Source organism: Anguilla anguilla, chromosome 13 (assembly GCF_013347855.1).
Source record: "Anguilla anguilla isolate fAngAng1 chromosome 13, fAngAng1.pri, whole genome shotgun sequence".
In the NCBI taxonomy this organism is placed as follows: Eukaryota; Metazoa; Chordata; class Actinopteri; order Anguilliformes; family Anguillidae; genus Anguilla; species Anguilla anguilla.
The window spans coordinates 39,903,857-39,930,428 of record NC_049213.1 but is presented as its reverse complement, the minus strand read 5'-3'; the positions used below and the strand labels follow the sequence as shown (position 1 = coordinate 39,930,428).

Below are 26,572 nucleotides of genomic sequence, written 5' to 3'. Positions count from 1 at the left end.
TGCTATCACACATTTGGGTGAAGAGAGGACAGAAGTGGACACCATTTATAGATTCTATTATGACTCAAAGGGCACTGTCAGTGACTCAGATGCCACTGACTGTGATGAGTCTGTAGTAGACACACCCGCTGATCCTGATACCGCGATACAGCCGTTCAGATGCGAGTCAGAGCGGATCGGAGTTGGCGGATTCTCCCCAAAGCCAAGAACCAGAACTGCACTGTTCGGGAAATTCTCTTTTTGGCTAATCTTGCCCAGATTCATACGAGAAGACCAATACCAATCGTGTGCATTCCAGTGCATCCAGTACAAGGATATCAGACAACACGAGCGGCATGCTAATAGTGTTAGCTCTATCAATGGCTGCAGATGGACAGCACTAACACTAGCTAATTAGCTTCTACCTAAGGACCACCCTAATCCACCTCTAGTGAGCAAATTAGGAGTATCATGTGTCGATTCAAATTGTTTTCTATTAGCGTAATCACAATAACTTTCTTATGCACAAGAAGTTGTAATGATATAGGCTAATTATTTATTGGAAAAGGGGCTAGCTATAGCTAATTTGACAGTACCTCACTTCCTCACTCACGAAATATGACCTAGGTGATCATTCTGAAGATGAAAAAGGGAGGCGGGTCTAAAAGAGTAAGCGATTTGCTCTTTTAGGGCTTATTCCATGCCTTTATTTCAATAAAATAATGTTTATTAACGACGTGAATCATAAAATAGGACGACTCGGTAACCACTTGTCTGGTGCATTTCATTTTTTATAATATCTGGTGCTTACCCTTTAAGAATCAGAAAACGCTGCTGCAGGAGTGTCGCCCCCTATTGGCTGAGTGCTCCACTGCTAATGACAGATTAGGGGAGTAAACCCCCCCCACCCCTCTGATTGGCTCACAGGCTCTCCCCCCTCCACCCGCAGGCTCAACCCGGTTACCGTCTCCGTCGCCGGGGGTGGGGTGGTCGCCGTGGCTCGCCGCCGAGCCGTCGCAGGCCTGGTACGCCGCGCTGAGCAGCAGCTCCCCCTGCAGGCAGCCGCTGGCGCTGCGCCGGTCCTCCTCCTCCTCCGTCCCCTCGGCCAGCCGGACCTCGGCGAGCCGCTCCCCGGGCGGGGCGTGGTCGATGCAGTTCATCTCGATGAGAGCTTCCTGCGTCCAGCTCTCCGCACTGCCGTCTGAGAGCAACACAACAGCGCCGCGAGCTCCACTGAGTCACCATGCATGCTGGGATACGCGATAATCTTGGGGGGGGGGGGGGGGGGGGGGGGGGGGGGGCGGCGGGGGCGGGGGCAGCCTCAACACCTCAGACGAGATGTTTATCAAATGCGTCAATCATAACCAGCTTCTAAGTTTAACTCGTCAATCGCATGAGTCAGGGTTGCCATGGCAGCCTGGTTCCGAGCAAACCCCCGGAATTCTGTTATCTCCTCCAACGGCACTAAAATCAGACACTACCCCCCCCCCCCCCCCCACACACACACACACACTACCCCCCCCCGCCCCACACACAGCACCCCCGCCCCACACACAGCAGGACTCTCTCCCAGCGGTGTTTTGGGAGGCAAGCTCTCGGGACGTCCGCGGCCCGTCGACCTCGCACACTCACCCGCTGTGTTCTCGAAAGCGATCTCCTGCCTGGGGGGGGCACTGGGGGGCCCGTTGGGCGTGTCCCCTTCATCCTCCTCTTCCTCGTCCCCCGCCTCCGGCCCCCGCTCCAGCTCCTCCAGCTCCTGGATGCGCCGCTCCAGAAGCTCCGCCTTCTTCTTCTGCTTCTTCTTCAGCTTCTTCTTCTTATTCTTCGACATCTTCACTGCCTGGTGCAGGAAGGGGAGGGGCAGGATGAGGAGGAGCAGGAAGGGGAGGGGCAGTGAGGGGAGGGGAGGGACAGGGTGGGGCAGAAAGGAGAGGAGCAGGATGGGCAAGAGGGGGGGACAGGCTTCTATTACACATTGACAAAACATTCCATTAACGTTGTGCGAACATTTTGTGCTAGCAGAGGTATACACAGATCCAGGCACAGACGCATTCAACATGCTTAAGGCACTTCCAGCGCATGCAGCCGGTATAACCGGCCTGTGTGTGTATACACACACCTTTCCCCACGAAAAACACACACAAACGCCCTCGTATCTGTGACAGACACTGTTGACATAACAGGTGATCCAAGTGCACTGATTTGAACCCAAGCCGCTCGACGGAACGCACCGGGTTCGTCAAAAAGCAAATCAGATCGGCTGAATCAATGTGGGGTGGCGGACGTGCACCGAGACACAAAAAGGTCGCGGAGAGAGAGAGAGAGAGAGACTTACCGGTTTGGCCACTGGCGCGGTGCTCACTACAAGGGGAAACAGACAGACAGCAGTCAGCATGCTTCACCAGAGCACCAGGCGGCGGTGGAGCCAAAATGGCGCCCGGCGAGACGGATGCAATGAGGCGCGTAGTAAAAACGGCAAATGAGGGCGACGCACGTGCCCGACGGCCGGGGCACGTCGGCCATTTTGGCAGCTTAACGCACACGCACGCTATCTTCAGAGAAACTGAGCGTGCGCCCGCAGAAGCTTTTTCCCCCTTTTTATTTGGCCGAAATGTCGATCTTACAGAGCTCGCAAACTTCACCATGTTTAAGGTCACCACTTACGTTGTCTTTATGCCGTTGCTGGACACTGACTGTGTCAGAAGCATTGGTAAAGAGTGTTCAGAGTGTACTGTAAGACAATAACTTCAGCAAATACCAGAGGATCACTGTACACACCTAGCAAAAACTGAATATCAATCTATGCAAAAAAAAATCTTTACAGGTCTTTTCCAGGATAAGTTCCATATGTGGATCTGGTTCTGAGCGTTTCCATGGGAACAGCCCATGGCTTTGGTCGCTTGGAGGAGAATGCAGGCGCAGAGTGTTTCCGAGCTGGAGTCAGACGCCATTAAGTGCACCAGGGCAGGGATACACACAAATCCAGCCATGGAGGGCAGCAGGGCCACTGGGTTTCACTCTCCTGCTACAAGCAGGACTGATTTAAACCTGGGGCACCAGGTGAGTTAAAGCTCTGGCCAATCAGTGGCATCAATCCATCAATTAATCAGGTAGAAAAGAAAATCAGCAGTTAAGTACTACTGGCCTCAGATTTCACTAAGGTGAGGGGGTGTGTTAGCGGGTGTGTGCGCGTACATCTGTGTGTGTGGGCATGTGTGTGTGCGCGTGTGTGTGTGCGAGTGCGTGTGCAGGTTCACATGTGTGTGCACGTACATCCGTGTGTGTTGGTGTGCGTGTGTGCGTGTTGGTGGGGGGGCGTGGTTTACCTGCAGAGCCAGAGGGGGGCGGAGCTCCAGTCCTCTGCCACTCTGTAGCCTCTGCAGCCAGCCTCCTGTGTGCGTGTGTGTGCGTGTGTGTGTGTGTGTGCGCAGGTGTGCGTGTGCTTGCGTGTTGGTGGGGGGGGGGGGGGGGGGGGGGGGTTTACCTGCAGAGCCGGAGGGGGGCGGAGCTCCAGTCCTCTGCCACTCTGTCGCCTCTGCTGCCAGCCTCCGGACGTACGGCTCGTTCACGCTCAGCAGGATGTTCTCGGGCTTGATGTCCGTGTGGATGATCTTGCACCGCGAGTGCAGGTAGTCCAGGCCCTGCAGAACCTGCAGAGGGAAGAGGGCGGGGCCTCACTGTGACATCACTCTACTTCCCTGTGTGGTCATAACTAGTGGTCAAACAGGGCACAACAGTAAGTCCTGCCCAGGTATTTCCAGGTGACTTTGAATTACTGAGCGCTTAACTATCCATATCTTGAAACATATAGAAAAACAAACCAGTTCAACACTGCAAGCTGAAAACACACTTGTTTACGATGGTTAGTGTGCAACTGTAGTCGATTTCATACATATATATATTAATTTCACTGTATTTCTGATGGCCTTCACACACAGAAACATGTGCTGCTGTGCATTGGGCAGGCCGTCGAACCCGAACCCGAACCCTACCTGCCGAATAATGCTCTTCACACAGGGCAGCGGGAGACCCTACCTGCCGAATAATGCTCTTCACACAGGGCAGCGGGAGGCCCTACCTGCCGAATAATGCTCTTCACACAGGGCAGCGGGAGGCCCTACCTGCCGAATAATGCTCTTCACACAGGGCAGCGGGAGGCCCTACCTGCCGAATAATGCTCTTCACACAGGGCAGCGGGAGGCCCTACCTGCCGAATAATGCTCTTCACACAGGGCAGCGGGAGGCCCTACCTGCCGAATAATGCTCTTCACACAGGGCAGCGGGAGGCCCTGGTAATTGGACTTGATGATCCACTTGAGCAGGTGGTGTCCCAGGACTTCAAACACCATGCACACGTCTGAGGAGCGAGCGTCAAGGACGAACTAGAGTATGGCTGAGGAGCCAGGACAGCGGACGCACTGAAAACCATGGCAACCAGGCCCCCGCCAACCCCCCCCGCCACCCAGCGCCCCCAACTCCCCCACACCCTCCCACAAAAATCGCATTCAAACCAGGCTGGACAGAAACTCATTATGACCACCCCCGACCTCCTGATGCCGTGGAAACGCATCCAGGCGTGATGTTTAGCATCAGGGCAGCGGAGACGCGATTTGGACGTACTCCAGAACGTCCCTCCCAGCTGCGGTCGCAGAAACACGCACCCCTTCTGCACTCTAAAGAAGCCGACGACCGCTAATCGCTAAAAGTGAAACGAATGACGTCATCGTTCAGCAGGAGGAGCGATGTGCGCCCCCCCTCAAAAAGGACACGGGTTCCGTTCACGCCGGAGATCTTGAAGTCGTCCAGCAGCTGGACCACCTTCTCCCGGCTGGGGTCCCCGGGGTCCGTGTTCCTCACCTGGGGTAGAGGGGAGCGGGAGGGGGAGGGGAACGGGAGGGGAGCAGGGGGGGAGGGGAGGGGGGCAGAGGGGAACGGGGGGGGAGCGGGAGGGGAACGAGACAACAGCGTTAAAAACCCCAAAATGGGAGCTACTCACCCAGAGAACGGGACGTACTGAGTCTTAGTCTCCTGGCCTCCAACCTCAGCTCATGTTTATTTGTTCAGGCTGATAATTCTCTCGATTTGACTTCTATAGCATTCCTACACAATACCAGCTATTTTTTGGGTTGTAAGTGAAAATGTACTTGACTTGCTACCTAATGGACTGGATTTAAAAAGAAATAACATACAGCACGAGTTTGACATCCATGAGCTAAATCACAACATCACAAATACACAAATACACTTCAAGCTTAAACATATCAATCAAACAAAATCAAAACTTTATTCATATTGCACATTTCATGCACTAAAATGCAGTGCACTTCTCAAACGGATGAAATGCAAGGATGCGTTATGTATAATGAACAGTGCGTAAGCAGAACCAATGCCAGGGGCTCAGAGTCGGGCGGCTGGGCTCACCGATCTCAGCAGCTTGATCTCGTCCAGCGCCGTCTCTGTGTAGTGCTCGGCGCTCTTCACCACCTTCATGGCCACGAAGCGCTTCCCCCTGCAGGACAGGAGGAGTAACCGCACAGAGCGGGGAACACAGTCTATCAGATGAATCCTGGGGCTCCTTCCAATCGCTTATTTTACCTCCTCACATCCTTTCCTCACTCCTTCGCCCCACCTTCAATGGAGGACGCGCGGAGGGTAAAATAAGCGAGGAAAGAACGTGAGGACGAAAGAATCATCAGTTTGAAGCCACGTCAAATACAGATGTGGCAGATGTAGGGAGGTGGATCCACAGGTCGAAGAAATATGTCTGCAAAGGATGCACTCGTGCATCCTCACTGAAGCATCCTTTGGAAGCCTCCTAGCTCCTTCAAGGAGCATTTAATGGACAGGAATGTCCTTAAAGATGGATCTGGGACGGAACACAGACCTGGATCACATTCCGGGTCAGGTGAGGACCGAGGAGAGGAGGGCAGATAAAATAAGGGACTGGAATGAGCCTGTGGAACAGCCAGAGGCCACCAGGACCAAACCATGTAGGAAGACGGGGGAGGGCAGCATTACTGTTTTAGGTTTGTCCCTAGCAAAAAGAAAAAGAACCCCTTGCATCCCTCCTCCCCCCCCCCTCGCTCGCCAACAACAAAAGAAGTAGGGTGTGTGCAGTGCTTACTGGACGTCCCAGGCCAGCCAGACGGTGGAGAAGTGGCCCCAGCCCAGTTTGCGGATCACATGGTACCTCCCGTTGAACAGGTCTCCGATCTTCACATGGTGATACCCACCTGTGCAGGTCCCCCAAAACGAGCAAGGGTCAAAACGGGAACAAACCGCTCGCCACGCCCAACACAGCACATCCCAACTGTCCCACACCCAACACAGCACATCCCAACTGTCCCACACCCAGAAAGAAAACCATTTTCGAGCACAGTCTAAGCCATTTTTTTTTTTAAATACCAGCTACCAGCTAGTTCTGATGTATATAATTTATTTAATGCTTAACACTCAAATATATTCATCAGAACAGCAGCAGCAGCAGCAGCAGCAGTAAATGACTTCAGCACAGCCTGTCATGCTGGTACAGACTTACAGGAACATTCATTATTAGCCAGTTGGAACAGACTTAAGTAATGTAATGTTATGTAAGGCGATGGAACAAGATGTGGGAGGTAAGCGGGAACTGAGGAGGCGGGCGGAGGCGGGGGGAGGCTGGAGGAGGTGGAGGGAGACTGGAGGAGGTGGGGAGAGGTGGGAGGAGGTGGGGGGAGCCTCACCCTTGCAGTAGTCGTTGGGGTCCTCCTGCTCCTCGTCGTCGGACCCCAGGATCTCCTCGTCGTGGTGCTGGGAGGAATCCTGCAGCTGGGACGTCCCCCGCGGGTGGGGGTCAGGCCTGGGGGGGGGGGGGGGGAGAAGGGAGAGAAGAGAAGAGGAAATGAAGAGGAGATGGAGGGCAGTGATAGAACAAAAAGAAAGAACATGTGAGAATATTTAAGAGCAGGTTAGATAACAAAGACATTTTCATCTGAGACCAAAAAAATCTTGAGGCAAAAAAAAAAAAAGTGTTATTATAAATTATATAAAGTGTCTCACACAGAGTCCTGGAGACAAAAAAAAAAAACAATGTCAATGATGTGAACTTTCCATTTTAGTCAGAGATGTGCCAGCAGTACACGCTGCTGCCCTGACTAACCCCCCCCCCCATGCTCCACCACCACCTGCGCTCCTCCAGTTACGTAACACACACCTGACTGGTCCCAGTCCAGCCCCAGCACAATGGGGGGGGGGTGTGGGGGAGTGGCCTGTTCTGAAGGTCACAGCTGCCAACACTAACCGCTAAACCACCAAGTGCTGAAGGACCTGACTAATACCTGTGCGTTTCCCCCCCCCCCCCCCCGCCCCTGCACCCCACCAACCCACTCTCCATCTCATCTGGGGGGCCAGGGGACAGCCATCAAGACCTCAGGGAGGGTGACCAAATATTGGATTTCAAAAACAAAAGAAAACAACAAGAGAGGAGTGTGCGGGACAGAGAGAGGAGTGTGCGGGACAGAGAGAGGAGTGTGAGGAGTGTGCGGGACAGAGAGAGGAGTGTGCGGGACAGAGAGGAGTGTGCGGGACAGAGAGAGGAGTGTGCGGGACAGAGAGGAGTGTGCAGGACAGAGAGAGGAGTGTGCGGGACAGAGAGGAGTGTGCGGGACAGAGAGAGGAGTGTGCGGGACAGAGAGAGGAGTGTGCGGGACAGAGAGAGGAGTGTGCGGGACAGAGAGAGGAGTGTGCGGGACAGAGAGAGGAGTGTGCGGGACAGAGAGAGAGGAGTGTGCGGGACAGAGAGAGAGGAGTGTGCGGGACAGAGAGAGAGGAGTGTGCGGGACAGAGAGAGAGGAGTGTGCGGGACAGAGAGGAGTGTGCGGGACAGAGAGGAGTGTGCGGGACAGAGAGAGAGGAGTGTGCGGGACAGAGAGAGAGGAGTGTGCGGGACAGAGAGAGGAGTGTGCGGGACAGAGAGGAGTGTGCAGGACAGAGAGAGGAGTGTGCAGGACAGAGAGGCCGCCTGGCCGGTTCGGCTCTCGAGGAAGGCGGGACATTTCCTCCTCCTCTCTGCGCTGGCGGCTCGGAGCGGAGCGGGAATATGGGCCAGCGACAGGCTCAGCGATCCAGCGGGGGAGAGTTTATCACCAGCGCACCCTCCTCTGTTTCAACGGCGAAGAGAGGAGGAGGGGGGGGGGAGCTAGCTTTTAAAAATAAAGTAGCAAAAGTGGGTCAGGACATCGTCCTGGTTTGGAGAACCTTAGAGAGCCCAGCCGAAGCTCGTCTTTGCTCCCCTCCCTCTTTGGGAGCCTCTCTGCAGATCGTTGAGCTTCGTTTAAGAGTGAAAACTGCGCTATAATATGATAAGCCTGCTCTTTCACTAAACGCTGTCTAAATGCAATACCATCCAGAAATAATAAGAGTTACTGAAGCAATGCACTTATGATGCCTGAATACCTTCTATATGGGCCTATTTAGTGCCTTATATACTAGTCTTATGCGCTCCATTTGCTTCTTCACACGTCTGATTCCGTGGTGCTTATGCCTGATTACAAGCTGTGAGCCCGTTTTTATGTGATTTTAATGTTGTGCTAGAGCTGTTCGGTCTGGCCTGTGCTGTTGTCAAGGTGTTAACATCAGCCTGCCGAGGAACAGCAAGCATTGGGCTAAATTTGGCACATTTACATCACAGAGCAGTGATGCTGACCGATGTGAATCATCCCTGACAAATAAAAAAATAAATAAATGGCCAAAGCAAGTCTGCAGATGTTGGCCTCGGTAAAGATTACTTTTGGTTTAAGGGAGTTTTCACCATCTGTAGCTCAGCCACGCCCCACAGCACGGATGCACCAGCCCCCAGCCCCCCAGCCCCCCCCCCCCCACCCACACACACACACCATTACAATTAAATATGAATGTTTTTTTTTTAAATAAATAATGCTTCGCACCACACACATTAACGCACAGGGTTTATGTTAGCCTAAGTGTCACACACCATCAACGTTAACTAAACGCATCCACACAGAATCACAGAAGGCAATAGAGTAAATACAGACACTCTGTGGGCCCCAATATCAACAACAGCGGAGCCAGGGGAAGTGACCATGAATAATGAATGTCCCCCAACATTTAGGAACGTTCTGCAATGATTTTTTTAATTTTTTTATTTTTTTAACCAATCGCATGGATTCATTCCATAAAAAACAAAAACGCACCAATACATCTCCCAGAACTTGGGACTCTTGGATTTGTATTGGGCACAGCAAAGGTGGTAATGCATTTACATTATTTTATAAGAGGACAAAATGGGTTAGTCAGTTTCCCAGGGAACAAAAAAAAAAAAAACATGATGCTGTGTGCCCCCATTGGTCAGGACCAGGACCAGGAAAGGAACAGCCTGGCCGCTCTGCCTCAGAGACGTGCAGACAGCGCTGCGTCTGGGAGAGTGACACGTCCCAGCAGTGACTCACGCTGTTATTCTGCTCTCCGAACACGCGGCGCGTTTCATCTCCGGCTGGAGGACACGTGCGTCACAGACAGAGCGCTGCCGCGCTCCCGCTACCCCGCGCTCCCGCCACCCAGCGCTCCCGCCGCACGCTGACGGGGAGGGAGGAGGAACGCTCGCAGAGAGCGGGTCTGCGTGCGGCCAAACATTAGGTGTGTTCGGGCGTAGGTGCAGGTGCAGGCAGTGTGGAGGTGTGTTTGGGCAATGTGGGGGTGCATGTTGGCGTGAGGGCACACCGCCCCCCCCCCCCCCCCGCTCATGGGACCAGTTGCAGTGCTTTCTTGCACCTCTAAATGTTTCAGCAGCTGGTGCTGCTCAGCATGGGACAGAGCTGGAGAAAAGCACCGCCCACAGAGAAATGCTTCAAGTGTCAGTCAGTCCCACTGGACCGCCCACTGCATCAGAGCATTCAGCCCCATTCCACTGCCCAGAGCTCTGCTGCATCAGAGCCTTCAGCCCCATTCCACTGCCCCGAGCTCTGCTGCATCAGAGCCTTCAGCCCCATTCTACTGCCCAGAGCTCTGCTGCATCAGAGCCTTCAGCCCCATTCTACTGCCCAGAGCTCTGCTGCATCAGAGCCTTCAGCCCCATTCCACTGCCCCGAGCTCTGCTGCATCAGAGCCTTCAGCCCCATTCCACTGCCCCGAGCTCTGCTGCATCAGAGCCTTCAGCCCCATTCTACTGCCCAGAGCTCTGCTGCATCAGAGCCTTCAGCCCCATTCCACTGCCCCGAGCTCTGCTGCATCAGAGCCTTCAGCCCCATTCCACTGCCAGTCTGGGGCTACAGCAGGAGGACTTATTGAATTTGGGAGAAAGGTGGGAGACCCCCCCACCCCTCACCCCTCTCCCATTGGGGGGGGGGCGGGGGGCGAGGTCACAGAGTGGAAGGGTACAGTCCTTAGGCAGGGTTATGAGTGTGCAGTGCAGCCTGGGAAGGGTTAACCTGTCTGAGCCAGCCAGATAAACATTCTAGAACTCTGCCAACCCACACACTGCACAGCATGGAAACAACATAACTGGCATTCTCTCACTCTCAGTCTCTCTGTCTCTCCCTCTCTCTCACTCTCAGTCTCTCTGTCTCTCACATTCCCATTCTCCCTCCCTCCTCCCTCAAACACACACACACACACACACACACACACACACACACACACCATTCATCCCCCTGCTCAAACCAAAACCCTGGGTATGCAATTACGAGACGCTGCCTACTCACATGTTTATCTTTATTTCCTGCTTAGATACGAGCCAATCAACAGGCTGAAAAAAAACTAGCCTGTTGCCTTCCCCAGCTGTCTGCGAATAAACCAGACTGGACAGAAATCAGAACGTGCTCAGTGATAAGAAACACCTGTTGGGAGTTAAACAAAGATACGAACCCAGCGCAAGCAGCTGAAACAGAGAGATCACCCACAGGGGATCAGTCACAGAGAGATCACCCACAGGGGATCACTCACAGAGAGATCACTCACAGGGGATCAGTCACAGAGGATGACTCACAGGGGATCGCTCACAGAAGATCACTGGTGAATAATCAGAAAGGAAACACAGGATCTCCGTTTCAAAGCAGACAGCACACGCTGTACCTGTCACAAACGCTGGAGTCACAGTCTGCCCTCGTCCTCACACTCTCACCTAGAACCACCCCCTTATTCACCATCTCTCTCCGTTTCGCAAAACCCTGAAATCACTTTGACTTTATACAAGGACAATGAAGAGCGGAAGGACACCACAGTCCACCTCTGCCTCCCCAAACAACTTCAGAAGGTGAGCCCCCCCCCCCCCGCAGGAGAGAGAGACACAGGCAGCAGCTGAATGAAAACTACACACACACACACACACACACACTCACACACTCACGCACGCACACAAACACACACACACACACACACACACGCACGCACGCACGCACACACATTCCTACCCACACACGCACAAACGCATGCACACACACACACACACTCACACACACGCACACACACAAACACAAAGACACACATTCACACTCACACACACGCACAATCGCAAAAACGCATGCACACACACACACACACACAAACACACCCGCACACACACACTTACACTCACACACACGCACAAAGGCATGCACACAGAGATACAGGCAACACAAACACACACACACACACACACACATGCATACATACATACAAGAAGCACACAGACACCCACACACACATACATACAACATACACACAGACACAGACACACACACACACTAGGAGGAACAGGCAGGCAGGCAGGCAGGCTCCCTCCCCTCCCCCGCTCACCTGCAGGATGCATGGATGCCCATAGCAGGCGGGGCTCTGGTTCTGGTTCAGGTTCAGGTTCTGGTTCTGGTTCAGGTTCTGGTTCGGGCAGCAGGTTTTGGGCAGAGCCAGGCACGGGAGTGCTGCTGGTCCGCGCAGCGAGGCACAGTGCCGCGAAGCCTGAGCTTCCGCACGCTGACGAGAGCTCCCCCCCCCCACCCCGCTCCCCGCCCCCCGCTATCGTCAGCCAGAGTCCAGCCCCCCCGCCCCCCCCTCCTGCTCTCTCTCTCGCTCACACTGACTAGCTCTGTCTCACTCACACTCAGTCTCTCTCTCTCCCGACTCTCTCATTCTCGCTCTCTCTCGCGCTCTCTCTCTCTCTCTCAGCGTGGAGCGGATGAGCTAACGTCAGTCAGCACTGCATTGCAGGTAAAAACGCAGCTTTCTAAACAACACCCCCCCCCCCCCCCACCCTGATTCACACCGCTTTATTATTTCTTATTTTTTAAAGCACACACCCCCTCTCATTCACTGATCTCACCGGGGGGGAGGGGGGGTCTCTATCTGCGTTTATTAATGCTCTGCTTCAGCCCTCCTCTGTTCCACTACTGAATGTGATCAGTTTACAAATGGGGGGGGGGGGGGGGGCAGTGTGTGCTGCTTTTCATCCAGCGGCTGCAACAACACGTCCCATTACCTCACCAATCACGGTTCAGAAGCCCTGTCGGTCACACCCTTAATCACATCCCCACCGCTGGACCCGTCCGCTAAAGCCTTAATCACATCCCCACCGCTGGACCCGTCCGCTAAAGCCTTAATCACATCCCCACCGCTGGACCCGTCCGCTAAAGCCTTAATCACATCCCCACCGCTGGACCCGTCGCCTAAGGCCTTAATCACATCCCCACCGCTGGACCCGTCCGCTAAAGCCTTAATCACATCCCCACCGCTGGACCCGTCCGCTAAAGCCTTAATCACATCCCCACCGCTGGACCCGTCCGCTAAAGCCTTAATCACATCCCCACCGCTGGACCCGTCCGCTAAAGCCTTAATCACATCCCCACCGCAGGACCCGTCCGCTAAAGCCTTAATCACATCCCCACCGCTGGACCCGTCCGCTAAAGCCTTAATCACATCCCCACCGCAGGACCCGTCCGCTAAAGCCTTAATCACATCCCCACCGCTGGACCCGTCCGCTAAAGCCTTAATCACATCCCCACCGCTGGACCCGTCCGCTAAAGCCTTAGTCACATCCCCACCGCTGGACCCGAATAACACGAACGAATAACACGATCAATGATTGGTCACAATATTTGTTTTGCACCAATCTTTGGCTGTGTTATTAGCTTTGTTTTCGCCGAAAAGTTTTTCACCTGCTCAAGGTCTCAGTAAATCAGGCCATATATATCATAATAAAACTACCAAAGGGACTGTCCTCTCTGGTGATAGCTTGGATGTCATGTCTGGTTATGGTGTTCAGCAGACCACGAAGGACCGCTGAACGCATCATGGTTTTAAATGAAGTATTCCCTTCCCCTGAGGGCTGCTTTGCATAGCACCCAATTTAGAGGCTCAGTTCAGACCAAAGCTTCGCCATGCGACAAGCTGCACCTGGCAACCCTTCTCAGCATTCTAAAACTGACCTGCTCTCACATCAAAGCCACGACATGAGGTGTTGTTAACGGTTACCACAGCAACAAATCTATCCACTTACTTTTTTAGCTACTTCCTTGTTGGTTGCAGTGCTAATCTGGTAAATATCTGGGTCAACATAGCGAAAAGCGGACGAAAGTGAGATGCTTGCTTGCGGCAGCAGTGCTGTTAGTAACAGCCGAACAGCCAGCCCTTGGAGCGCTTCAGCGTCCAGTACACAGAGCGTACGCACGGCAGGGTACAGACCTGGACTCACCTCCGTTTCTCACTAATTACACCCGTCTGTACCCGGAGCAGCACGCGCACCGAAGAGCAGGTGTGTCACTGCTGATTCGGGACGAGGCTGCTCGCATACCGCACAGTCTTTAATCTTTAATCACCTCGGTGAATTTTAAAAAAAATGCATGTTGTTGCCAGTGCAAACAACAACACCGCCCCCCCCCACACTCCTCACCCTTTACTGGAACTCAGTTCACGGTTCAGTTCAGGTCACAATTATCCGTCACCAATAAACCTTCACCGCCAGCGTTCAGAATGCACCTCTTTTGGCCATCAGCATTCATCAAGCATTACAAATCATTCCTGAGGATTAAAAAAAAACCTTCCAGCTTTCTGGCGAGCGCAAATCTTTCAACCCAAACACAAGAAGCAACATGCGCGCTTACCTCAGATTACAGTTTTATAATTTAACACCTTTTATAAAGTAATTAAGAGATTTCATTATTCTCAATTCCAGAGCTACCCATGATTCAGCAGGGCTCCAGGGATGTGGATGTATTAGCAGGGATCTGACAGCACATTTCAGGTAACCTCACCTGGGTTCCAGGTGTCAAACGCAATCCCTTTAAAGGCTTGTGCACATGGGAACGATTCCAGAGTTTGGTGATGCATCGTGGGTAATGACAGCCACACTGGATATGGATATATTGCACACAAGCAGCCTCGTCCAAACCACAGCCACTTTCTCCTCCTAGTGTAGAACGCAGCAGCATCACGTTCTCTCAGGTATTCTGGCTCCTGCTGGGATGAATGAATACAAAATGGCCGACGGGGGTGCATCCATCGCACAAGCCTCTCAGGGCAAATTTATGAGCGCCTGGCACGTCCAAACAAACGGTTTCCCAAGGTTTGATTTTCTCCCAGAAACCCCAAGTGACCCTTTGGAGTCCGCCCAGGAACCATCGCGGGTCATGTGGGGGGGTGGGGGGGGGGGGTCCGCGATTACAGAGCTGCACACGACGCGCCGACGTTCTCGCGCCTGGGAGGTGGGTCACACGAGGCCGCCGCAGTCGCCATAGCGAATATAGCAGCCAATCAGCACACAGGACAGACACCTTTACACACCTGGGAGGAGGGAAAATACACACTGCGGGGATGTGGACACACACACGCACACACACACATACACATACATGTGCATGCACATATGCATACACGCACGCCTCCACACGCACTGTGAGTTTCTGGATGTGCTGCTGGGGGGTGTTGGCGGGTGTTTTCCTGGCGGGGCAGGGGGGGGATGTGCTCCGGGGGGCGGGGGGGTGGGGGGGGGTGGGGGGTGTGTGCTGTGGGGGGGGGGGGGGGGGGGGTGTGCTGCGGGGGGCGGACGTGCTGCAGGGGGTGTCTGAGTCTCTCTGAACACTCTGTGCTTGTCTGGGAAACCCGTCGCCCTGGAGGAAACGAGTGGGCTGGGGCATAATTACCCACAAAGCAGCCATCAGCCATCGACTAAGCATCAGCTCAGACTGCACAGCCTGCACAGCCTATAACTGCACAGACTGCACAGCCTAAAGCTGCTCAGACTTTAGCTGCTCAGACTGCACAGCCTGCAGCTGCTCAGACTGCACAGCCTGCAGCTGCTCAGACTGCACAGCCTGCAGCTGCTCAGACTGCACAGCCTGCAGCTGCTCAGACTGCACAGCCTGCAGCTGCTCAGACTGCACAGCCTATAACTGCACAGACTGCACAGCCTATAGCTGCTCAGCCTGTAGCTGCTCAGACTGCACAGCCTGTAGCTGCTCAGACTGCACAGCCTGTAGCTGCTCAGCCTGTAGCTGCTCAGACTGCACAGGCTATAGCTGCTCAGACTGCACAGCCTGTAGCTGCTCAGACTGCACAGGCTATAGCTGCTCAGACTGCACAGCCTATAGCTGCTCAGACCGCACAGCCTGCAGCTGCTCAGACCGCACAGCCTGCAGCTGCTCAGACCGCACAGCCTATAGCTGCTCAGACCGCACAGCCTGTAGCTGCTCAGACCGCACAGCCTGTAGCTGCTCAGACCGCACAGCCTGTAGCTGCTCAGACCGCACAGCCTGTAGCTGCTCAGACCGCACAGCCTGTAGCTGCTCAGACCGCACAGCCTGTAGCTGCTCAGACCGCACAGCCTGTAGCTGCTCAGACCGCACAGCCTGTAGCTGCTCAGACCGCACAGCCTGTAGCTGCTCAGACCGCACAGCCTGTAGCTGCTCAGACCGCACAGCCTGTAGCTGCTCAGGACCGCACAGCCTGTAGCTGCTCAGACCGCACAGCCTGTAGCTGCTCAGACCGCACAGCCTGTAGCTGCTCAGACCGCACAGCCTGTAGCTGCTCAGACCGCACAGCCTATAGCTGCTCAGACCGCACAGCCTATAGCTGCTCAGACCGCACAGCCTGTAGCTGCTCAGACCGCACAGCCTATAGCTGCTCAGACCGCACAGCCTATAGCTGCTCAGACCGCACAGCCTATAGCTGCTCAGACCGCACAGCCTATAGCTGCTCAGGAAAAACAGGACAAATTTAAGGCAGCTGCCAATAAAAAGACAATCAGGTGCGCACACAAAGATGCACATACACACATACATGCACACACACACACACACACACTCAAGCACACACCTAAGCTGAAACGCATAGACACACACACGCACACACTCACGCGCACACACGCGCACGAGTATGACACACATTTGGAAAAGGATGGCGCAGTTATATTGCCCAGAGCAAAGTTAACTGCTAGAGATCTGGAGAAGTGCGGAGTGCCCGGACGCAATGGGCAAATAACTTTACCTATCGGGCACGGAACAGTCAGCCCCAAAGGGGCACACACTAGGCACAGGGAGGATAATAATGGTGCAGCCAGAATCACCCCCGCCCCCCCCCCCACCAATCGTCTCAGCTGTGGGACAGAGCGCAGCGCCCGGGCAAACGCAGCGCTTACATAACGCACAGGACCCGCCGCGCTGCAGCTGAGAGAGGAGCCCGTCGGCCGGGCAGAGCCGCGATCCCCAAGCGAGCCCGCCGTGAGCCACTCCCCCCCGAGCCGCGGGGCGTCCCGCCGAGCGAACGAGCCGCTGAAGAGCGACGGCGCTGCCAATCAAACCACGCGCTCGCTTTGACCAGAGACCAATCAGCACAAACAGCACAGGCCCGAGGGCGGGCTCGGCAAACCACAAACAAAAGAACATCTCCCCTTCCACAGCTGTACAAGACCCCCCCCCCCTCCACAGAAACAGCCCAGCTGTACAAGACCCCCCCCCCCTTCCACAGAAACAGCCCAGCTGTACAAGACCCCCCCTTCCACAGAAACAGCCCAGCTGTACAAGACCCCCCCCCATCCACAGAAACAGCCCAGCTGTACAAGATCCCCCCCCTTCCACAGAAACAGCCCAGCTGTACAAGATCCCCCCCCCTTCCACAGAAACAGCCCAGCTGTACAAGATCCCCCCCCCTTCCACAGAAACAGCCCAGCTGTACAAGACCCCCCCTTCCACAGAAACAGCCCAGCTGTACAAGACCCCCCCTTCCACTGAAACAGCCCAGCTGTACAAGATCCCCCCCCCTTCCACAGAAACAGCCCAGCTGTACAAGATCCCCCCCCCTTCCACAGAAACAGCCCAGCTGTACAAGACCCCCCCTTCCACAGAAACAGCCCAGCTGTACAAGACCCCCCCTTCCACAGAAACAGCCCAGCTGTACAAGACCCCCCCTTCCACAGAAACAGCCCAGCTGTACAAGACCCCCCCCTTCCACTGAAACAGCCCAGCTGTACAAGACCCCCCCTCCACTGAAAGAGTCCCAGAGCAGCATCCTCTGGTCCTCCACCCACAGAAAAGTGTGTATAAACACTTCAATAAACAGCGTGCGAGACCTGCTATACCAGGTGCAACATCAATCCCTCCCTGACACACACACACACACACACACACTCACATGCGCACACACACACACACACACGCACACACACTCACATGCAGACACACACTCACATACACCTGAGAGCTCTCTGGATGTTCCTGGCGCTGAACTGAGGAAGAGCACTACGTTTCTCTGACTACTCCCAAATCCACAGCGAGTAAAAAGCAACTGAGGGATGGAGAGAGAGAGAGGGAGAGGGAGGGAGGGGGAGAGAGAGGGATCTTCTACAAATTTTGATATTTTTAAAATGAGATAAAACAAGAAAACCTAAGCAGAAGGAAAAAGCATACAGGGACATTATAAATGTTAACTACCAACTACCAAATGAACAGTATTTCATAAAAAGTTAAAACAAAATGAGGAAAGCAGCAAGAAGCAGTATGAGATAGTAGCTAGCAAAGGACAAACAAGAAAAAAAAAACAAAAAACAAAGAACAAGGATCAAAAAACCATCCACAAAGCCAGCCCACTCATAAACAAAATGAGTGTAGAAAGGTAAGCCTTTTCACATTTAGAAAAGTAGAATTTGGATTCGTTTAAATAAAAATCTAACTTCAGTAATCTAAACTGTTTGCAGTAGCATTACGGCTAACTAGCTACCGTCAACCAGAGGGCAGGCTAGAGAGACCGTTAAAAATGGATACATTGTCTGAGGTTGCCATGGTAACGCCCCTCGCCCTCGCTGTAAACTATCCAAAGGAGCTGAAAAGCACACAGGCAAAAAAAGGCCTATAAACTAAAACTACTCAGAGAAAATCCACAGACTCTGACTGTAGACTGCTCCCAAACAGGAGACAGGTCTATTACAACAAATCTGCTCCTCTATACAGTCTGTACTAATGCCTGGCACACTGCCATCTGTAAGTACTACAGGCATGTCATAAAGAGAGGAATATGTAATGGCAGGCAGACTGTCATCCATGGGGAAGGGGACAGTAACTGCACAGTGCTCACAGTGAACATATACCATAATGGCACCGTAATGTTCCAAGGTGAGGCCAGTCTCAGTTCTGTCCAAGGGGACTTTAGTACTTTAAAAGCACTGGCAGAGTCTGAGACTCCTCAGGACTTGGAGTCAGAGACAAAGACAGGGGAGGCTAAGCACCCCCCCAGAGGATTGTACAGACCAGGGCAGCCAGCTGGAGAGTACAATTTCCCAAATGGGAGAGAGCCTCTCTCTACAAGAGGTAGAACTGGTACTGATCCCTCACAACACCTAAAAGACCAGCACAGCCAATTAAAACTGAGCTGAAAGCCTCACTACAGGAATTGAGATGAGAGGTACAGGAGCAGCAGCAGGACAGGGAGGCACTGAGGAGGGAGCTCACTGCAGTGAGAGAGGAGCAGCAGCAGGACAGGGAGGTGCTGAGGAGAGATGGAGCTCACTGCAGTGAGAGAGGAGCAGCAGCAAGACAGGGAGGTGCTGAGGAGGGAGCTCACTGCAGTGAGAGGAGCAGCAGCAGGACAGGGAGGCGCTGAGGAGAGAGGGAGCTCGCTGCAGTAGGAGAGGAGCAGCAGCAGGACAGGGAGGTGCTGAGGAGAGAGGAGCAGCAGCAGGACAGGGAGGTGCTGAGGAGGGAGCTCACTGCATTGAGAGAGGAGCAGCAGCAGGACAGGGAGGCACTGAGGAGGGAGCTCACTGCAGTGAGAGAGGAGCAGCAGCAGGACAGGGAGGTGCTGAGGAGAGATGGAGCTCACTGCAGTGAGAGAGGAGCAGCAGCAGGACAGGGAGGTGCTGAGGAGAGAGGGAGCTCACTGCAGTGAGAGAGGAGCAGCAGCAGGACAGGGAGGTGCTGAGGAGGGAGCTCGCTGCAGTGAGAGAGGAACAGCAGCAGGACAGGGAGGTGCTGAGGAGAGAGGAGCAGCAGCAGCAGGACAGGGAGGTGCTGAGGAAGGAGCTCACTGCAGTGAGAGAGGAGCAGCAGCAGGACAGGGAGGTGCTGAGGAGGGAGCTCACTGCAGTAGGAGAGGAGCAGCAGCAGGACAGGGAGGTGCTGAGGAGAGAGCTCACTGCAGTGAGAGAGGAGCAGCAGCAGGACAGGGAGGTGCTGAGGAGAGAGGAGCAGCAGCAGGACAGGGAGGTGCTGAGGAGGGAGCTCACTGCAGTGAGAGAGGAGCAGCAGCAGGACAGGGAGGTGCTGAGGAGAGAGGGAGCTCACTGCAGTAGGAGAGGAGCAGCAGCAGGACAGGGAGGTGCTGAGGAGAGAGCTCACTGCAGTGAGAGAGGAGCAGCAGCAGGACAGGGAGGTGCTGAGGAGAGAGCTCACTGCAGTGAGAGAGGAGCAGCAGCAGGACAGGGAGGTGCTGAGGAGAGAGGAGCAGCAGCAGCAGGACAGGGAGGTGCTGAGGAAGGAGCTCACTGCAGTGAGAGAGGAGCAGCAGCAGGACAGGGAGGTGCTGAGGAGAGAGGAGCAGCAGCAGGACAGGGAGGTGCAGTGAGAGAGGAGCAGTGAGAGAGGAGCAGCAGCAGGAAAGGGAGGTGCTGAGGAGAAAGGGAGCTCGCTGCAGTGAGAGGAGCAGCACCTGAGGGACAGAGCCTGCAGAGCCTGAGGGAGCAGATCCAGAGCCTCAAAGCCAACACCAGCCACCGGCCCCAGAGACCTGAACCACAACCCCCCACATCCACTCTGAGTGAGACGGGCCTGACAGGACAGCCAGGTAGCCCCCGTCACTCCCGCCCCACAAAGCAGCACAGGGTACACACAGCACTTAACAGCTTAAAGCCTCAGCACAGCATCGACATCAATTCAACTGGAGTCAACCAAAATATAGCACAACACAAACAAAACTACATCACCTATTGGGACACACAAACAAAAACACAAAGCAAAATGCAATGCTATTTGGCCCTAAAAAGACAGCATGGCCATGGTGCACTATCTGACAACGGTGACTGACAAAAGACTAAGAACTACCTTGATGAAGTGCAGGCTCAGTGAGCACAGCCTGGCCATTGAAAAAGGCCGACACCGGCAAACATGGCTTCCCAAGGCTGTGCAAGCACTGACACCTCAATGAGGGCGAGACAGAGCTGCACTTTATCACAAAATGTGAAAAATACATCGAAATTAGAAATAAATATTTTCCCAGAATAAATCAGATACACCCTTAATTTAGAAATCTGCCAGACAACAAGAAACTCTCCATCCTCTCAGGAGAGGAGAAGATATGCAGTGCCGCCAGTTCACGGCACTATATACAGCTGCTTGCCCGAGTGTTAGGGACAGTGAGTGACATGGAAATCAAAAAAATATGCATCGCCCATACATTACTTTTTTTTCCCCCATTCAATTTACTTTTATGTATTATTATATGACTATTTGCCATTAACATCAGCATTATTATAATTACCGTTTATATAGATTTTTGTGATGTACTTTTATTTATTTATTATTATCATTATTATTATTTATTTTATTCCCCCATTCTTATTCCTCAGTCCCCAAATCAGAGGAAAGTTTGTGTTTTAATGTATAGTTACTTTTCATGTGTTTCTAGTCTTTGATGTTTACATCGAAGGATATAAGTATTGTTCTATGTTAAATGTATGGTTTTTCTTATAACATTGTATGCTTTGGCAATACGAAATGTACTGTTTTGTCATGCCAATAAAGCAAACTGAATTGAATTGAATTGAGAGGGAGGAACAAGGGGGGGAGGGTTCTAAAAACTGTCCCATGTGGAGACGCCTAGTATGACAGTGAGCAGAGGTGTCGGGGGGGGGGGGGGGGGGGGGGGGGGGGGGGCAGAGAGAAAAAGGAGTGAGAGAGAGAGGCAGCAGGGAGAGAGAAAGAGAGAGAGAGGCAGTGCAGAGACAGAGAGATTAAGTGAGTGACAAAGAAGAAGAAATAAAGAGTGAGAGAGAGACAGGGTACAGAGAGAGGAAGAGGAGGGAGAGGAAGAGTGTGTATGAGAGAGAGAGAGAATGGAGAGGGTACGCAGGTGTGGAATCAGCAGGCAGGAAGGTCATTTTTGGGATTATAAATGTAGAAAATAAAAACTGCTCCAAAAAGCCGCTTTCAGAAGTTTGGCTGCGTCAGCAAGAATTTAGCTCAAGCTCAAGACCAGGAGAGGGGGAGAGGGAGAGAGGGGGAGAGCAGAGAAGAAGAGAGGAGGAACGTGATGCTGGTCCACATTGCAGAGGGGAAACGGAACAGTGGGGGCAGAAGTGGGGCACCAGGGAGCCGTGGGGGCAGAAGTGGGGCAGAGAGGAGCGAGTGGTGCTAACTGCCCTGTCAGTCCGGCGGAGGTCATCCACTGAAAGCGGGGGCTACACCCCCCCACCCCCAAATACCCCAAACCCCCCATACCCCCATACCTCCAAACCCCAACCTCCCCACCCCTATACCCCCCCCCCCCGTGCTCTGCTGCTCGGCGATGCGATCAGACACACAGGAAGCCACGCGAGGGAACAGACAGGAAGTGCACGCGCTCGCACGCGCTCAGAAACATCGGTGTCTAAACCAGGTCCTCACCGGCGCACGCGAGCAGACGGAAGCGCTGACTGCGGCCGCGTTCGCGCCCGGGGGAGACGCCGCAGCCGCACCGCGCAGCGACCCGCCATCTCAGCATTTTCACCCGCACACCTGCCGCACGGCCCCCTGGGTAACCCAGCCACCGCAGGCACGTGTATCTGAGCTCAGAATAAAATATCACGTCCACGTGGACGAAGGGCGGTGCAGCCAACGCACACACGCGTCCGCAAACGCGCTCTGAGTGATGTCATCGCGTGCCCATATGGGACGGGATTTTGGCAGCGTAGCTCATGACCAGATAAAAAAAAATAAGAAGCACAAATAAATTTAAAAAAATGCCCCCATGTGGTTTGTTTGTGCAGTTCAGCAGAATTAAACAAACGTGGAAGGCCAACAACTTCTAACATCAGCCTCCCCTTGAAGACACTCAAGGTTAACAAACAAACCCTACGATGACATTAAACAGTTTAGTCAATAAACAAAACTGAACCGTGTTTTCAAAAACAATGTTTTCATGTTTATTGCAACCTCCTCAAGGTATAATGCAATTTAAACTCTTGATAAACACCATAAATAGTTATTCTTTAAAACATTACTATAAAATAATCTGAGGCAATAATCCTAAATAAAACAAAACAGTTGTGGACAGAACACTTAGTCTGCCTACCACACTGGCTGTTGGCAAGATTAATAATTTGATTTCTCTAGTTAGCCATAGCCACAAATAGCTTCTGTTGTCTGTGGTTTCTCCAGGGGAAACCTCTTGTTAAAACAATGGTTTTTAACCACAAACCTCTGCAAAGCTACTGCTGCACACATTATTGTAAAGAATAAAAGCCAGAGGCTCCGTTTCTCTATGTAAGAGGACTCCAATAAGGTTCCCATGTTGCATGATGGGGGCGTGTATGTGCGGAATCATTTTCAGACTGTAGAGTATTTGAGCAGGGAATAAATTATGATGATGTCACCATGGTAACGGAGCACAGAATAAATTATGATGATGCTGATCACCTCACCATGGAGAGGGTTTCTGAGCAGAGGTGATAATGATGTCACAATGGATAAGAACATCAAGGTATATTAAATAATTATGTTTATGATGTCACAATGGATAAGAATATCTATTCCATTACAATTACTCAGGAAAAAATATTTTGTTTAGCAAGCTATTTTCTTCCAAAAAGATTTATTCACGACTCTTGCAAGAAAAATGCTACAAAGTCATCTGCAGTGTTTCCAGAGAGTAGTGATCATATTGAGGAGGGGGGCAGGGGGTCGGTAAAGATTTTTCAGTCTCTGCTTGGATACTACCCCTTTCAATTCAAACCACAAATTTTCAATCAGGTTCAAGTTTGGACACTGAGGAGGCCACTGCAAAACATTCATTTTGTGGTCAGTTAACTTCTTAGTAGGTTTTGAGGCATTCATTTTGTGAAGTTTAGTTCAGTATGCTTTTGTAATGCATGCTTGGGATCGTTGTCCTGCTGAAACGTCCCACTGCAGCCAAGTTTGAGCTTCCTGGCAGGGGGTACCAGGTTTTTGGGCAAAATGCAGAGTTCATGAAGATATCTTTCCTCTGAACCTAAGAACCACAGGACCAGTAGATGCCAAACAACCCCATAACATCCACCACCATCAGAGATACGCATATGCAATGCACACCCAACATGAGCTTCTCCCAATCCCAAACCCACCACTGGTGTATAACCAAAAATCCCCAATTCAGGTATTCATACACCACCTGTTTGCATATTTGATTCAATTTTCAAAGTCAAATCTGCAATTCGATCAGTTATTCATAAATATTTCATCAACACTTTGGCCCTGGTGGTGTTTGTCAATGGGGGGATCTTTTATATATCATATATTTATTTATTATTAACGTTACACAATGCACACACTGAACAATGTAATCATAAATAACACAGAGTACTGTTACTTTCTGGCAAGATCAGCTACATGCAACAGGAGGTCGACTACCAGTTCTTCACTGCATACATTTTCCCGCACAAAAAAATTCTCTTCTTAACTTCAGGGTCAAACGGTAGGGTCCAAACGCAATGTGAATGTCTGCGAATGCAGTACAGATATCTGCCGCTCCATATTGTCAATCTGTCAACATCGTCCAGTATCAAGCTAGCGGTACCATGGGCAGTAGAAAATAAGTTATAAACTACTAAACAGACCATGCACTGCTTCAACCAGCCAAGAAGAAACTAAAGTAATTTTTACAAACTTTCCATCACAAACATTTTCCGGATTAGTAGACTAGTATTGATCAGGAATCCTGATAGTATCGTCCAGTTTTCAGCCACAAGACGCTAATCAAGACACAGGTCATTCTTACAGAAGATAAAGCCACTCCACCGACACAAATAATCTCTTTGCTGGTGGCAAGTTTAAAACAGTTTTTGGCGTGTCTTCGGTTATCTAACGAGTAACTTGGCCAGCCGCACGCCACCGACCACATTTGTCTTACCTGAATTGCCAGGTGCATCGGCATAATTGCCGACAAGAGTTTTAGAAAACAGTCTTTGCAGAGCAAGAAAAGTCCTCCTGTAGCCCAAACTCATCGGCTCTCGCGCTTACAGGTCGGGCATTAACTAACGTTAACGGTTCACGTGGGGATGGCCAGGCCACCCGACTTTTATTTCAATGCTGCTAGCTCTCCAAAAAAAACCCTCTTTTATACGAACGAATTGTACTCACTTTTTGTTGATTTTTTTCGCCCTGGTTCGTTTCTTCCTCGCCTGAAGAGCAAGCACTGCAGCGGAACGATATTAGATGCCAGTAAAACATTTGCACTGTTGCGAAATAATGTTCGAACCGACTTCAGTAATTCAGTACCTGCATGTTACATAGCCAGCTAGGCATACGAACATAGCTAACTGGCTACCAAGCTAGTTAAGATTGATTTTCCGAACGTCAGCTGTGGGTATGGTTATTATGATAATGACAGCTGGTCATAATCAAAATAAAACATTCCCACACAGTATCAGCAGCTAAAACAAAAGCTGACGACTACGCAAAGAACACCAGCTCACTGGAATTTGTACTACAGGAAACGTTTATATTTTTTAAAGTTGCAGTAGTGTCAAATGCTTATCAGCAAGTAGGCAAAACACGAGAAAATAACGCATTTAATCAACTTTGAAATTAAGCCAATGTCGTTAACAAGCTTATTTAGAAAATTCAACCAAATCGCTCGCTAGATGGCCAGCACATGTATCTCTCGCTGGCGAACTGTGCTAGTTAGCTATACTGTTAGCTGAGCACATGCATTTCTTTAAACGTTTTATGTAGCAATGTCGATCTAAATGCAAACATGGACAGACTAAAACATTACAATAGCGCTATACCATCTAATCCACATCACTAGCAGTTGACGGTCTTAGCCTTCTTATATTACCTTTCCTCTCCATGTTGGACCGGCAACTCTTTGGACAGCGGCTCACCAAGGAGGTTTCAGACCGTACGCATGCGCAGTTCAGGAAACAACAAACAAAACTATCGCTCTTTGTCACAATTTCGCCCCCCCCCCCCCCCCCCTTTTTTTTTCTTTCCCTTTTTCTTTTTTTTAACATTTATTTCAGAAACACCTTTTATTCGCTCATGTTTGGCGACCGATTTTGTTGTACCGTTCCCCGCGACACACTCAGAAATCATACCAGAATATCTGATCCAGTTTTGCCAATCCGGACTAGAAGTTTTTGAATGAGACTTACAGTTGAGTATATTTGTAACCTTTAAAATTGTGGCCCATCAATTGATGAGGTTTTTTTTATCAGCATATGTACTTATTGCTCAGTAGCGGACTACATCGCAAATTTGTATATGAGTATTATTGATACATTCCCTTTTTCATGAGTTATTATAGTACTTTGATAGGACATTTAAATAATTCTAAACTATTAGTAGTCACAGTGCATTACGGTCATGTCCATTGCACGTAAAAAACTGAATCAGTGAGCAACGTGCTGAAGAACAATTCAGAATAATGAACAGGAGCAGAGACCCATCGCCTTCGACTGGTCTGTTGGCGCCATCTAGTGTTCGTTCTACAGATTTTTAAAAATATATATTTTCAAGATTATCAGTGAACATGCTAGACCGGTCTTTCATGGCAGACGTCCTGCGGTTTTAGCCGATTTACACATTGAATATCCAAAACATGTGACTTCCGCTCCAAGGGATCTCAAGTTCAGTCCTGGTTCAATCAGGTCTTCCTGGGCCCTATTCAGCTTGTTGAACACGTTTTAAGTTCTCCCTTTCCTCCGATGATTTTCCCGATAGAAACCCAGGACCCTTGGCGTTTCATTAGTCTTTGCTTTACTGGTATTTTAGCAGACGCGCTTATCCAGCGCGACTTACACAACTTCGCGATTGAGTACTGCTTTACGAGCGATTAAAGACCAGTGCAGCAGTTTGGACTAAAATGCACTTTATAAATTTTAAACATGCCTACCACCTGATTGTCACACTAAAATGGGAAACGTGAGAACAGAGGACTAGGGATGCATTGAAGCAGGCCGATATAAACACAA

The 26,572-nt window shown here is 51.6% G+C and overlaps 1 protein-coding gene across 2 annotated transcripts in view; it reads right to left on the bottom strand.

Annotated features, from left to right (window-relative positions):
• Nucleotides 1-25,521, bottom strand: part of srpk1b (SRSF protein kinase 1b) — a 33,700-nt gene extending 8,179 nt beyond the window's left edge. Inside the window, exons 1-11 of one of the 2 annotated variants that reach the window (XM_035389125.1) lie at nucleotides 25,438-25,521; nucleotides 24,738-24,792; nucleotides 6,702-6,817; nucleotides 6,104-6,212; nucleotides 5,401-5,488; nucleotides 4,749-4,836; nucleotides 4,230-4,336; nucleotides 3,464-3,629; nucleotides 2,315-2,340; nucleotides 1,612-1,819; nucleotides 944-1,180 (exon numbers count right to left, since the gene is read on the bottom strand). In XM_035389125.1, coding sequence (XP_035245016.1) covers nucleotides 944-1,180; nucleotides 1,612-1,819; nucleotides 2,315-2,340; nucleotides 3,464-3,629; nucleotides 4,230-4,336; nucleotides 4,749-4,836; nucleotides 5,401-5,488; nucleotides 6,104-6,212; nucleotides 6,702-6,817; nucleotides 24,738-24,792; nucleotides 25,438-25,450 — 1,213 coding nt within the window. In that variant the 5' untranslated portion in view covers nucleotides 25,451-25,521. Of the gene's footprint in view, nucleotides 1-943; nucleotides 1,181-1,611; nucleotides 1,820-2,314; nucleotides 2,341-3,463; nucleotides 3,630-4,229; nucleotides 4,337-4,748; nucleotides 4,837-5,400; nucleotides 5,489-6,103; nucleotides 6,213-6,701; nucleotides 6,818-11,748; nucleotides 11,959-24,737; nucleotides 24,793-25,437 lie in introns of those variants that run through there. The other variant, XM_035389126.1, reaches the window with a different exon arrangement.
• Between the last annotated feature and the right edge of the window lie 1,051 nt (nucleotides 25,522-26,572).